The sequence below is a fragment of the Dermochelys coriacea genome, chromosome 8, assembly GCF_009764565.3.
Source record: "Dermochelys coriacea isolate rDerCor1 chromosome 8, rDerCor1.pri.v4, whole genome shotgun sequence".
Taxonomy (NCBI): Eukaryota; Metazoa; Chordata; order Testudines; family Dermochelyidae; genus Dermochelys; species Dermochelys coriacea.
In genome coordinates this window covers 6,992,100-7,007,290 of record NC_050075.1, presented here as the reverse complement: position 1 = coordinate 7,007,290, position 15,191 = coordinate 6,992,100, and the positions used below count along the sequence as shown (strand labels likewise).

The 15,191-nt window shown below is 50.3% G+C and overlaps 1 protein-coding gene across 3 annotated transcripts in view; it reads right to left on the bottom strand.

Annotated features, from left to right (window-relative positions):
* The window catches only part of CAMK2A (calcium/calmodulin dependent protein kinase II alpha), an 80,374-nt gene that overhangs the window by 27,236 nt on the left and 37,947 nt on the right, over positions 1-15,191 (bottom strand). For all 3 annotated transcript variants that reach the window (XM_038412951.2, XM_038412950.2, XM_038412953.2), the window contains exons 4-8: positions 7,965-8,019; positions 6,297-6,362; positions 4,522-4,594; positions 2,480-2,582; positions 769-852 (exon numbers count right to left, since the gene is read on the bottom strand). In XM_038412951.2, the coding sequence (XP_038268879.1) occupies positions 769-852; positions 2,480-2,582; positions 4,522-4,594; positions 6,297-6,362; positions 7,965-8,019 (381 nt within the window). The remainder of the gene's footprint in view (positions 1-768; positions 853-2,479; positions 2,583-4,521; positions 4,595-6,296; positions 6,363-7,964; positions 8,020-15,191) is intronic.

The following is a 15,191-nucleotide window of genomic DNA, read 5'->3' as shown; positions in this document are numbered from 1 at the left end:
TCTGTGCACGCAGCCACAGCAACTGTGCACACAGATGTAGGCCCACACTGTGCCCAGGCCTCCTTGAAAACAGTCTGGCCTGAAGAGAAATCTGTTTCAATCTGCGCCATGCGACATTCCGGAAGCTCAGACGGAGAGCAGTGCCTCTCCACATGCCTGCGCCGTGAAATCAATTTGAAGGTGAAACTTTTAATTAACTGGGTCACTGGTGCATTGTGCTCCAGATACACAAGGCACACTGGGTTTGGCCTCACAGACCACTGGCACGTCCCAGGGAGAGCGCTGGCTTTTCACAAAGTGCTGGCATTATGGAGAAAACTGCCACCCAGCAGCATTTTCAGAGTTGGTCTGCAAGGAAAGGAGTCACAGCTGGAGAGCAGCCTATTCCTGAGCAGTGGTCTCTCTTGTGACATGGGTGGCCTGGAAAGCCAGCGTCACACGTTGCTAACACAGGGCCGCTCTAGCTTCACTAGTGGTTTAATGTTCAGAAGAACGTAACTGTTCAAGACTTAAATTAACCGTACAGTGGTGCCGTGGGCTGCTAGGAGTGATGGCACATGGGCAGGGAAGATGTGGCTTACAGAATGGCAGGGGTACATTCTGATAGAGGCCACCCTGGCCCCCGCAGCTTCAGAATGAGCATGCTGAAATATACACGGCTCTGATACACTGGTAGGTGTGGCACAGAATGTGGGAAATGAGAAGTTTGGCTGCTTCTTCCTTCTCCCAGATGTAACTGTCCTGTTTGCTAACCTCAGTCTGACTTACCACATGCCCAGAGGTCCACAGCTTTGCCATAGGGATCCTTCCGGAGCACTTCTGGAGAAAGGTACCCTGGTGTGCCTGCAAAACCTAACGAACCAAACATAGGTGCCGACTTCCTCAGTCCCCAGCGGGTGCTCGACCCTCATTCCCCCCGCCCCACCCTCACTCCATCCCAGCCCCATCCCCACTCCATCCCTTCCCCCAAACCCCCACCCTGCCTCTTCCCACCCTCAACCTCCCGCTTCCCCCCAACGCCTCCTGCATGCCGCTGAACCACTGCTCTGCCTCGGGCGGGCGGTGCTGGGGGGGAGGGGCAGGCACGGATCTGCGGGGCTGCTGGTGGGTGCTGAGCATCCTTTTTTTTTTTTTCCCTGTGGGTGCTCCAGCCCCGGAGCATTCACAGAGTCAGTACCTATGGAACCAAACCCAGACAACACCCAGTCACATCAGCACTCGCCAGGAAGTACGGAGCTCCCAAGAGCCGACTGCAAGACAAACGTGTGACTTGGGTCTTCTGCCACAATTAATCCATTGAAAATGGCCATAATAAAGATAATTGGCCTTAATAAAGATAATAATAATCCAGAGGGCCCATGCCCGCATGATCTGATTACAGGTCCTCAGAGTTCAGTGCCTGTTCATGCGGGGCTGTGAGTGCACTGGGTCAGATTCTGCTTTAAGTTATATGGGTGTCAATCCAATGAGTCAACTACATTGATGTGGGCGCAGTTACTCCAGGTTGACACTGGTGTAACTGAGAAACCAATCTGTCCTGTGGTTAGGAAGTCCTGGCCTATTAGCAGCTAATCAAATGGGTTAAGGAAGGATAGGAAAATGAGTCATGCAAGGCACGGAGCCAGCCTACTGAGCCGGATGCTGGCACAGCATTAAGAAAGAAGTCTTGGGTTGGCATTCTACACCTGCCTTCTCCCTTTGTATTCATCTCTACATTGGCAGGTTTGCTTAGGAAGATGTATGTGACACCCTCTCCTGGCGAGCATGTAGCCCACCCCTATTACTGAGGCCTCATTGGGTTTCAAGTATTGTCCAGAAGGCCAGTTTTACACATCCTTTCCCAATTGTCCTGGAAGATGGCAGTGCAGCGAAGACTGCAGCAGTGCAGCGAAGACTGCAGCAGTGCAGCGAAGACGCACTCAGTGACTTCAACATGGTATAAGCCACTGGTGGACTGGGAGCACAGTGGAGGGGACATTGGCTGTGTACCCATCATGGAGTCATCATACCCTTATAGTAGCTCCATGACTCAAGTTTCAGCTCTGCACATCCATTCATTGAATTCCCATTCAGTTACTTGGCTTATATCTTGCCTGAGCACCTCTGGGACCCAAGGGTGTATTTTCCCAATAGAATAAAATGGGTTATCCCAAGTGCACAATAGGGTGGTTTCACCTTGGAGCCATGAAGGCTGCCAAAACAGCTGCTTTGCAAGGGACTAGTTGCCATGTAGCTCTTGTCAAGGTTCCACACCCTCCCCCATCCCTGCTGGCCCGGCTTTGCCTTGGGAGCTCAGTGGAAATTTTTTAACCCTTTGGTTAGATTCAGGAATAAATATTCAAGGTACCCACATGGCTTGTGACGTTAATAAAACATTCCTGGACAGTGCGGGGGGAGGGGAACTGTTTAGCCACACACATAGAAACAGGAAATACAGAATGATGCCTCCTCAATCCCCCGCCCGACCATTTCCACTCACCAAACCAAGCCTGCTGATCCGCTTCCACCTCAATGGCTAGGCCGAAGTCTGCCAGCTTGACCGCAGCTCCCTTCAGTTTGGATGCCAGCAGCAGGTTCTCTGGCTACAGGAGGAAGCAAGGGATAGAGAGCAAAAGAAAAAACAACCTCCTCATACTGTACTCAAACAACGGGGGCCCAAGCAGGACCCCTTTCCTAGGGCTCTCTGACTGGCCATGGGAATGGCTATGGCCAGCAGAACTCCCAGTCCGGATTCTGACTATGGGACTCTCCCCCATCAGACATCAGCTGGGAGACGCTTAACTGAGAAGCCCAGGGGGTTGCTGTGTTATACTTAGACAGCCCTAGACACAGTGAGATTCCCTTAAAACTGTTCCGCCCCATTCTGTGACATAGAAGGGAGCAGACCTGGAGGAGCTGGAAGAAGATGCAAGTTAGAATAAGTGGGTGGCCTGCCACCATTACCTTCTGACAGCCTCCTGTTAGTTGCTTTTCCTGCTGCATTCCTCTCTTCCAGCCCCTGGGCCTGTGAGTTACAGGTACACTAGCTTACATTGCCTTACACAGACTCAGTGGGCCAAATTCAGGGGTCATGTGTAGATGGGGAGGTTACGTTACCAGTGGTAAGTGGATGTGAGTCTAAGAGAATCTGAGGGAGTGGAACATTCAAGTCTGCATGGCTGAAAGGAGGAGTAACCTAGACCAGCTTAAGCTCCCTCGGACTACTTGCTGAATTTGGCCCCTTGCTTCTTCAGGGAAGGGGAAACAATCGTATGTGTTACAGATCAGAGGTTCCCTCACGGACAGCTCGCCCTGATCTCTTTTTCTCTCATAGAAACAAGAGGTGTCATGGACACTAAAGCCCTCAGTGCTTAAGCCCTTATTAATAGGGTTGGTGGCTGCTGTTCAGGCTCCATCACTCCCTACGTTAGGGCTGATGAAGACACATGAATCCGGTTTCCACCTCCGCTGAGGCGCCCGACTCCAGGCTCCCATTCAGTGGCAATGTTATTACATCTATTAGGGAGAGTGATAGTCTAGTTCTGCTCTTTCGACTGCATTAGCCAGCCTGGAATCAGGCAGCTGGCTCAATAATCCCCAGACAAAGTGCGGGTGAACAAACTGATGACAGCACTGATTGATTCCCAGGTATTACCAGAGTTATTGGTGTCTTTGTAGGGAGAGACGACACTGGTTCAGACTTGGGAGTCACACTCCTCCTGCATTTGGGCCTGAATTAGGGAGGCATTTTGAGAGGAAGAGGTAGAATGAGCTTCCCCTTACAGGAGAGGCTGCTGGGCCGATCTGAGAAGAGCTCTCTCCAGTGAGAGAACATTATAGACTAGCATGTATTAAGCCAGAGCCTTAAAATCCCTCCTGGCCTGCAGGAAGGGAGGGTCTCTGCTGCAGGAGCTCAGTGTTACTGAATTGAATTCAGTATGGGACAGCTGGGGTTTTTGGGCTCCAAGACTATACCGGGATAATCAAGCCCTAAAGAACTTCCTGTTTCAGATGACGTGAGACCAGGGGTCATTTTTCTCCCCTGAACTGGAGGACGGGTTTGAGGAGGCCCAGGTGGGGACGTCACAGTCACTTACCAATCTTCCAGCCACAGGGGACTGAATAGGTCTCCACGGAGCCCCCACCAATGGCCACCATGAAGCACTCCCTCCAAACCTACCCATGTCTTCTTCTAGGGCTGATCTTGCTCCCTCCAGAGCAGGAGAAAGGCTCTTTTAAGCAGACCAGCTGCATCCTTCTGGAAGGAAAAGTTGGCCTGACAAGGGACCTCCTCATTGTCCCCTTTACCCTTGAAAGTCATGAAGTCAGTGATGCCTCCTGAAGGTCTGACTTTGCTTTGTATCTTTGGCTTTTGGTAGCTCCCACAAGGCATTCTTCTCACAATATTACAGGGGCATCAGACCTCTGCAGAGAAGATTACAGGACAAGGGTTCTAGGGCCATCTCTCTCTTTATGATGTTATATCCTGGAAGCACTGGCCATTACATGTATACATGTAGGGAGCCTCACTACAGCTCTTACCTTTAGGTCCCGGTGCACCACGCCCATCTGGTGGCAATGCAGAACAGCTTCCAGGATCTGCTGAATGCAGTGGCTGGAGAGAGAAATCATACAAGTCACATCTGTGCTCTGGGAGAGCAGCAGAGATAGGGCTTCCTTAGGAGTTTCCCTTCACTTTTATCTCTTTTCATCACTTACCACACTCCCCATCCCTTTTCCCACTAGCAGCCATACAGCATGGCTCAGAATCTCGCTCTACAGAGTCTCAGGTAAGTGCTGCATGGAGAAAGGTAGAACAATCAAAACCTGATTGCCAATAAAACTCCCAGGTGGGGGTCATTGAATCATTCAGCCAGACTTAGTGAACAATAGAAAAGGAGCACACAGGTTACCTTAGGAACTCTCATGGTTGTCAGAAGTAATGAGCTAAAACAATCCAAACAATTCCCATAGAAACAACGTGAGCAGCTGCATGGAGAACTTGATAATGGCAGTTGATGAAATCAGGATGCCAGCCTGAGTTTGTGTGATAACATCAAGCAGAGCAGAAGAACTCATAAGACATAAAGCTTATGGTAACTCCAGCCCCATTTCCCTAGTCCTGACTTATGCTTATAGGTCTCATCAGATCCGTTTGTTATATATCGCTCATTAAATCACACACACTCTGTTGTATGCATGAGAAAGAAAGAAAAAGAAATTCCAGGTGCCAAGAGGGGATGATAACTTTGATCACAAAGCATTTGTCTGCAAAATGAAAGGTCTTGATTTATATTTTTTGCGGGGTATTAATAGGTGGATTGGTTATAAGCGTATTCAGTGCAGGCAGAACACTCAATAAAAAGCTCATTCCAAGCAAGAAAATAAAGAGAATGTTTTCATGCAGGAGCCTTGAGTCGGAAGTTTACTGCCTGGCTATGTTTATCTGAAGCTCAGTATTATTCCCAGTGTTTGGGATGGGTTAGTCCATAAAGACACCGTTAAAGAGAGGAAGGATTGTTTGGTGGTTAAGGGCACCAGAGACCTGGGTTCTATTCAAAGATCTACCACAGACTTTCTGTGGGGCCTTGAGCAAGTCACCTCATCTTTCCATGCCTGAGTAAAATGAAGCTAATGCTTCCCTTCCTCTTAGGGCTGCTCTGAAGCTTAATTCATTAATATTTGCAAGGTGCTCCAATACGCCAGTGATGAATGCCATCGATACACCTTTAAATACATAAAAATAACTATTGCAACTGGTAAATGTCAAGAATTTAATCATCTCTACCATATCTTCCTAGGACTCCACAAGGTACTGGCACTCAGACCTCCTTGACTGGGATGCCAGTATGCTACTGGCCTCTCTTATCCCACACATTGGTGACTGAGGAGCGGGGCAGTCCAGTGGCTACCAGTCAGGCAGGTAGGTTGGACACTAACTGCATTATAATCTAGGGCAAGAGGAGTGCTTGTCTGTATTCACTTAAAGCGGCCCGGGTTTGACTTTGGAGAATCGGCAGTGTGGTTACGCACAGAATCCTTGGCATGGAAAACGAGTTGGCTAGAGTAAGCCACTTGCAGTGTCACATCGCGTGGAGAAGCAAGAGCAGCAGATCTCGGAGCGCTGCAATAAAATCAGTATACAGTGTGGAGAAAACTGATGTTCTGATACTATAAATAAAATAAATACAGGAGTCCGTGGCTGAGGACAGACTTCAAGCTCTTGGTGAAGGCTGGGCATCTCTGCCCTTCCCTTGCCTGTCTGGGTACAGCTGCCAAGCCTTGCAGGATCATATTTGGTTTGTTTCCATCCTCACCTGGCATCTGCTTCACTGTAGTATTCTCTGGCCACAATGTCCTCGAACAGCTCCCCACCCGTGACACTGTGAATGAAACAGACAAAGGAGAATGTTAGCTTGGGAAGCTCTACATGCCACCAAGCTGCGCGGATGTATACCAGCTGGCAATCTGGCCCATGGAAAGAATTGAAACACAACTGGCCAAGCAGCTCAGCAGAGAGTGGGCCAGGGCGAGTGTGGCTGGGGGTGAAGGGGTACGTGGAAATGGTAGGTGACAGGCCTTAGGCACCTGGTAATTTTTTTTCCAGGCAACAAGAGAACTGAATTACCATTTTAACCCCTGCCCCAAGGGTGGATCCTGGGTTCAGGAGCTGGTGTGCTGATATGTTTGAGCTTGGAAGGACTGGGGAGAGAAAGATGGAGGAATGGCTCCCGCTAATTCATTTCTCCCAGCTGATCAGTGCTTCCTTCCCACCTACTGGGGGAGCAGCATCCAAGAAATGGATCCTGTGATTGGAGGAGAGCATGCTGGGAAATTTAACCAGTTCCATGCCGCCAAAAATACTAGACTCATCTAACCCACATGCATCTGCTGTGCTCCTGTACATAGCAGGATGTCCTGAAGTTCCAACGATTTCAGCATACCACCACTTAAACCTGGCAGCACATTCCATCCTTGAAGGGCTAACAGGTTTCCAAAGACCAGGGCTCTCTTTGCCTGATGTTATGTCCTTTCAAGCCGTCTGCAGAGGTGGGAGGGTGGTTTGTTTCCCATTGCAACGCAGCTCTCAGCCAGGCACCTGGAACAGCCAGCGAGAGCCCAGCAGTCTGGCGGAGCTGGACAGAGCTCACCAGTTCCTTTCTCAGAGGAGGCCACCAAGCAGCCATCAGACGGGCTGTCTCGGATCTGCTGATCTGGAGCGGGAAGGGGCTGGCCTCTGAGCCATCCTGTCCCCCACACTAGAAGGATCAGAGAGTGAAGGGGGTCTTTGGGAAGAGACCAGATCAGATGATCACAATGGTCCCACCTAGCCCTAAAATCTGCGCACTCACACACGCTTCCGGACAGGCCCGGATCTTTATGCCCTTCCAGCTCTCATTAAATTACACTCTGCACTTTCCACGTGCTCCGGAAAGGACCCGCCCCCTGCTTCCAGCAAACCCATCGGAGTTCCAGTGTTACAGTCCTTCCCTGGATTGCAAGGGAGGGGAACAGCCAAGAGCAACCAGACAGGGGAGAGGAGGGCAAGGGGTGAGGGGGATGCACCATGCAAAGTAGAGCTTCTTAGCGATTACTTGGATGCAAAGCTCCTCTGTCTCCAAGGGGAAGGAACAGAAGCTGCCGCACAAGGCAGGATCACTGACACCAGCAGGGAGCAGAAGTAGCAGGTAGCATCGGGACCGCTAGGGAAGCTGCATTGCATATGCTAATTGTTGCTCTGAGAAGACTGGAGAGCTGATCTGCATAGGACACAAAGCTAATTCGACTAAGGCTGGAAGCAGGTGCAAAATGGCCTCTCCAGCCTGCTCCGCTACTCTGTGCCTTCCCCTCTCCATGGCAGTGGCTTCAGGCCCCACAGAGAGGTCCCTCCTGGGCAGGAGTCAGGGGTGCAATGACTTTGCATGGTGGCGGAATAACCTGGCCCTTGTGACAGAGGATGAAACGCAACAATCACCATTACTTACAGGTCAAATATTAGGTAGTGGTGGCCCTCCTCGGAGATGCTGTCATGCAGCCTCACTGCAGCAGAGACAAAAGGACATTATCAACCACAACGTCCTTCATACTCACAGACTTCTCTTGTTCGCGTACACTCCCATATCCCTTTAGCAGCAAGAGTTCCCCAGGGGATGGCAGAGGAACAGCAGGGGAGCCCCATAACCCGGAGGGTTTTCCTCCGACAGTCTTCCACTGCCTCATGCTGCTCACTATTGCAACAGCTAAGCGGTGCTGTCATGGCCTTATCAGTGTCCCTCCCACAACAGTGATTCTCCCAGCCCTGGGAGGTGCATGGGTTCAAGGTCATTTGCAAAGCAAGGAGCTGTCTGTGGTTTGCAAATAGTGCTCATGCTTGGCTAAGGCCCTGGGCAGCTGCTTGGTTATCTCGGGCATCGAGCAGTATTTCAGCCACACACACACTCACACACGCTTCTCTAATTGCCAGGATTAGGGTGATTTAATCAAGAGGAATGCTGGACTGCAAAGGAAGCCCTGCCAAGGCAGCATTCTTGCAGGCAGGGTTTCTCTGCTGCTGGGAAAATAATGTTTGTCCTCTGTGACTTTCCTTTCTCCTGGGGGACCCAGGTGGACCACATGGTGGGGTTGTCTAGGAGCAGCCACGGGAACCCTTTCTCATTAAACATCCCCCCTCTCCTCACCAGTACTGTTCTTTGACCAGAGACCTGGAATGGAAAGAGCAGCACCCTGTTGTAATGTCCAAAGAATAGCCTCTCCTGTCTGCTTCCAGGAGCTTGGGCTCTGGGCTAGTGGCTGTTCCTGAAGCATCCATTCCAAGTGCTACACACGACTCAGGGTGTGTAGGGACACAATGCTTTTGTAGCAGTGCTTAATTTGTGCCAGGGCTGAGCCCTGGCACCTCTTTCATTACAAATTAAGCTCTGTTTTGTAATATTGTTCTGTGCAGAACTCTAGTCAGACTGAATGCAGTCAAGAAACGGCTCACATCTTCCTTAATTCAGAGTCTTGAGGGTCAATTCTGCTCTCAGTTACAAAGTTTGGCATTCCAATACTACATTGATGGAGATGGCATGGAAATAAGGCGATTAGATAGATAGTGTGACGGGGCAAGGCCAGATGGCTATAGAAAAGTAGTGGGAAATAGATATATTAGCTCCAGGCTAAACAAATCCCTGGTACCAGGTTAAGTGAAATGGCAGCTGCTCCAGGTCAATTAAGACACCTGGGGCCAATTAAGAACTTCCGGAAGGCAGGGAGAATGCTATGTTAATTGGGACACCTGAAGCCAATCAGGGGCTGGCTGAAACTAGTTAAAAGCCTCCCAGTCAGTCAGGTGGGGGTGCATGTCAGGAGCTGTGGGAGGAAGTTGTGCTGTTGGAGAGGCTGAGTAGTACACACCCTATCAGGCACAAGGAAGGAGGCCCTGAAGTATGGGTGAAGTGGAGCTTGAGGAAGTGAGGGCTGCTGTGGGGGAAGTAGCCCAGGGAATTGTACATGTCGTCATGTTTCTAAAAGGTCAGCTACCATAGCTGATACTATTAGGGTCCCTGGGCTGGAGCCCAGAGTCGAGGGTGGGCCCAGGCTCCCCCCCCCCACCTTTGCCCCCTGTTTAATCACTGAGACTGGGAGACAACAGAGACTGTGCAAGGAAAGATAACTTCTCCTCACCTCCCTCGCTGGCTTATGATGAGAATGGCTCAGTAGACTGGGACCCTTGTCTCTAGAGAAAGAAGGGTTACGTGGAGGGTCACAGTGAGCCTCTGAGACTAGCAAAATCCTCCAGGAAACATGGGACCCACGGAGGCAAGGACAGAGCTTTGTCACAACTGGTGTCAGGAGTGGGACTTCATTCACAGCGTGGCGGAAGAAAGAGGTTTAAAAAAAAAAAAGTGCACTGGAGTTTTGGATTTTTTTTTGTTTGGTTTTTGTTTGTTTGCTTTGTACCACAATGGAGGAGGTGGTCAGAGCTCTGGCACAAGTCACGGCAGCCCAGCAGGAGGCCACCCGGGTTCAGGCAATGGCACAACAGGAGTCTATGCGGCTACAGCAGGAAACCAATCAATTATTGATGAGCCAGGCGACCCAAGATCGTGCCCTCTTGAGAGAGGGGGTGGACCAGTTGAAGATCCTCACCACCCAGGCCCAGGGGTCCGACGGGAAGCGAACCCTGAGGGCCACTGGTTGTCTGCCAAAGATGACGTCAGGAGATGACAGAGAGGCATATCTCCTCTCATTCGAAAGGACTGCTCAGCATGAGGCGTGGCCCCAGGAGCAGTGGGCCAACATCCTCGCCCCTTTTTTGTGTGGAGAGGCCCAGAAGGCCTACTTTGACTTGCCTGCTACAGATGCCACTGACTATACCCGTCTGAAGGCAGAGATCCTAGCACGATCAGGGGTAACGGCAGTGGTAAGGGCCCAGAGGTTCTATGAGTGGAAATACCAGGAGAACAAACCCCCAAGGTCCCAGCTATTCAACCTCATACACCTCACACGGAAGTGGTTACAGCCCAAGGTGTGCAGGCCGGAGGAGATTTTGGAGACCCTGGTCATAGACCATTACATGCGGGGACTGCCGCCAGATCTCCGCAAATGGGTAGGCCAGAACAATCTATCCACGTACGACGAGATGATCACACTGGTAGAAAGATGGATGACAGCCAGGGAACTGACCTGACTACTAAAGGAAGGCCCCTTTCGAAGCAAGCACCTGACCCCAACCCTGGAAGGTTGGGCAGCCAAACCCCCAAGGAGTCCTAGGTGGAAGAAGGGGGGGCTGAAAACCAGCAGGGACCCCAGAAGGAAGGGATTGGCCTGAGTGGGGGGAACACCAGGACTAAACCCCCTAACCCACGGGATAGGGGAGTGATTAAAAGCAATTATAGATGTTATGCATGTGGGGAGTGGAGACACATAGCTGCACAGTGTCCCAGCACCGAGGAGCCTATGCAATGTAACTTGGGGGATTGGGAGGTCCCAGGCTCCATTATCCACCTCTTGGGGGTCGCATTAGCCCCGCATAATTACACCAGGTCAGTGAGGATAAATGGAGCAGAGACTACAGCGCTTGTGGACTCTGGGAGTGCTATCACCCTCGTATCGGGTAAGCTCATAAAAAACAGTCAGCTGCTACAACGCATAGCAGTGACGTGCGTGTATGGGGCCGTGAGCCATTACCCCACCATCCCAGTGGAAACAGAGGTTCAGGGAAACCCCATTGAGGTGACCGTGGGCGTAGTTCCTAAACGCCCATATCCTATAGTAATTGGGAGGGACTATCCAGGGTTTGATAATTTACTCTCCCCGGAGAGGCTGGAAGGAGGTGGGGACCCTGAGGACAGCGACTCGTCACCGGGGGAATGTCAACCCCCGATGTTCGCTGAGATTTCTCAGGATCTGTTCTCAGCCCCCAAAAGACCCGGAGACAAAAAAAGAGAGGAAGGCCGTGAAGGCCTTGGGAACCCGAATCCTGATCCAGGGCCAGAAGACCTCCCTAGTAGGCAGATGGACGCGAGCAGCCAACAGAGAAACTTCCACCACAGAAGGTGAGCCAGAAGCTGCCCCCAGCCATGACGGTGGTGAGCCGTTGGAAGAAGCAGAAGCTGGCCCCTGGGAGCTTGGGCAGGTTAGTCCCGGGAGAGAGACTTTTGGGCGGGACCAGGCGGAGGATCCCAGATATGATAACGCCAGGAAAGAGGAGGCCGAGATCGATGGGATACCCATGGATGGGAAGGTCCGGGGTCCCGGACCTTACTTTATAGTGAAGAAAGACCTCCTGTACCACATGGTGCAAATGTAGGAGCAAGAGATACAACAACTGGTGCCACGAAAACATCAAAAAGCCATATTGAGTCTCGCCCACAGTCACCTGTTTGGAGGACACCTAGGGGTAGAGAAAACCCAGGCACGGATCCTGCGGAGGTTCTTCTGGCTAGGAGTACATGAAGATGTCTGGCAATACTGCACCTCTTGTCCGGAGTGTCAGTTACATAGCCCTCGCCCGCACTTGTGGGCTCCTTTGATACCTCTTCCAATAATAGAGGTTCCTTTCGAATGGATAGCCGATCTGGTAGGACCCCCTAGAGAAGACAGCTTGGGGCCACCAACATGTGCTTGTTGTACTGGACTATGCAACCCAGTACCCGGAAGCTGTTCCCCTGCACAGCACAGCTTTCAAGACAATAGCTAAGAAGCTAGTACAGATCTTTCCCCGGTTGGGCTACCCAAGGAGATATTGACTGATCAAGGGACACCTTTCATGTCCAAGTTGATGAAAGATCTCTGTTCATTGCTCCATGTACAAGCCCTACGGACCTCTGTATACCACCCACAAACAGATGGCCTTGTGGAAAGGTTCAATAGGACCCTCAAGGCCATGATCAGGAAAGTGGTGAGCCGGGATGGGAAAGACTGGGATACCCCATTGCCTTACCTCATGTTCGCCATCTGGGAGGTTCCGTAAGCCTCCACAGGTTTCTCTCCATTTGAACTACTATATGGGCGCCACCCTTGGGGCATATTGGATATAGCCAGAGAAGCCTAGGAAGAGGAGCCAAATCCCAGAAGGAACATAGTTGAGCATGTACTGCAGATGAGAGATCAGATAGTTCAAGTTACGCCCATTATACGGGAGCACTTGGAGAGAGCACAGGAGACCCAACGAACCCATTATAACTACCAAGCGATGCTTCGACAGTTCCAACCAGGGGATCGGGTGATGGTACTGGTGCCCACAGCAGAAAGTAAACTGTTGGTCCAGTGGCAGGGACTCTACGAAATAATTGAAGCTGTGGGAGAGGTGAATTATAAGGTGCGGCAGCCAAACCGCTGGAAATCGGAGCAAATTTACCACATCAATCTTCTAAAATCTTGGCACGATCGAGAGGCATGCTTAGTCATGCAGGAGACCCTTCCCCAGGAGGAGAATTTACACGAGCAAGTGAGGATATCATCCGACTTGACGCCGATCCAAAAGATCGAGGCAGCTGACATGATTAATCGCAACAGAGATGCGTTTTCTAAAAAACCAGGGCGGACAACTGAGACCTATCACCATATCCACATGATCCCCGGAGCCAAGGTAACATTGAGACCCTACCGAATTCCAGCAGCCAAAAGAGAGGAAATCAAGGCCGAAGTAAAGAAAAAGTTAGAATTAGGGGTTATTGAAGAATCTTACAGTCAGTGGTCGAGTCCAATTGTTCTAGTGCCTAAACCTGACCGTACCATGAGATTCTGTAATGACCCCATACTCATAGCCCCAGACTTTAACAGGGAATTTATTTTACAAACAGACGCTTCCGAGGTGGGGTTGGGAGCAGTTCTGTCGCAAATGGTGGAAGAAGAGGAACACCCGATCCTCTACCTAAGCAGAAAGCTTCTCCCAAGAGAACAGAAATACGCAGTAGTCGAGAGAGAATGCCTTGCTGTCAAATGGGCTGTGGAGACATTGCGTTATTACCTCTTAGACCAGCGATTTACTCTTGTAATGGACCATGCACCCCTCCAGTGGATGCAGAGGAATAAGGAAAAGAATGCAAGGGTCACCAGGTGGTTCTTATCCTCCAACCATTCCAGTTCCGCATACAGCACAGGGCTGGATGCCACCATGGCAACGCTGATGGTCTGTCACGAGTATACTGCCTGGCGTCCCAAGTTGCCCAACTCTATGGTGTTGAGCAGAGTGGGGGGATATGTGACAGGGCAAGGCCAGATGGCTAAAGAAAAGTAGTGGGATATAGATATATTAACTCCAGGCTAAACAAATCTCTGGTACCAGGCTAAGTGAAATGGAAGCTGCTCCAGGTCAATTAAGACACCTGGGGCCAATTAAGAACTTTCCAGAAGGCAGGGAAAATGCTATGTTGATTGGGAAACCTGAAGCCAATCAGGGGCTGGCTGAAACTAGTTAAAAGCCTCCCAGTCAGTCAGGTGGGGGTGCATGTCAGGAGCTGTGGGAAGAAGTTGCGCAGTTGGAGAGGCTGAGTAATACACACCATATCAGGCACAAGGAAGGAGGCCCTGAGGTAAGGGTGAAGTGGAGCTTGAGGAAGTGAGGGAAGTAGCCCAGGGAATTGTACATGTCGTCATGTTACTAAAAGGTCAGCTACCATAGCTGATACTATTAGGGTCCCTGGGCTGGAGCCCAGAGTCGAGGGTGGGCCCGGGCTCCCCACCCACCTTTGCCCCCTGTTTAATCACTGAGACTGGGAGACAACAGAGACTGTGCAAGGAAGGATAACTTCTCCTCACCTCCCTCGCTGGCTTATGATGAGAATGGCTCAGTAGACTGGGACCCTTGTCTCTAGAGAAAGAAGGGTTACGTGGAGGGTCATAGTGAGCCTCTGAGGCTAGCAAAATCCGCCAGGAAACACGGGACCCACAGAGGCAAGGACAGAGCTTTGTCACGATAGATAGATAGATAGATAGATAGATAGATAGATAAAATTAGAAGCAACCCCAATACAGTTGCACCAGTGAAAATATGAGCATAATTTGGCCCTGGTTGTTTTGATTCACAGTCCCCTATGTCCCAGGACCCTACATCTTATTCTAGTGCCATGTAGACTGTACATACAATACATTTAACCCTTTCTGCCTGTGTGTCTGTCACCTGGTCTCAGTACGATCAGGTAAGTCTCAATACTTTTGAAAATGATCTTTAAAAACTAGGGGTAAAAAGAAACAAATTATATAAAAATGTGGGTTTTTTAAAATCCCATTTCTTGTTAAAATTGAGAGGAGTTTTAGCTACTCGCACTTTGATCACAGTTAATTTGGCCTCGGCCCATATGGAAATTTTCTTCATACTTTATGTTTACTGTCCTCGGGCTAATGGGATAGTGGGAGATAATACGCCCTAAGGCTATATCCAGCTCTGATTTTGAATGCAGATTCTTTGCATTCCTAGTGTTATTTTCCAGATTCAAGTAAAATGCTCAGTTGTTAATATCACCCCCAACACACCAACGTGAAGAAGAGCTCAGCAGGCAGATCCAACAACTGATGGTGATTGCAGCTTGTGAACCAGGATCCTGCTAGGAATGGGGAGTGTGCATTGGAGGATGTAGAATTTGGAGCAAAAGGAGATTTATAAGTACCATTTTGTAATGGAAACAATATAAAGAAAGGCTAGGAAGGAATTGCTAGAGTTAAGAAAGTACATGCTCCCATGACCAGTGCTCAGACAAGTCAGCTCCTCCAATGACCTTGTGCCC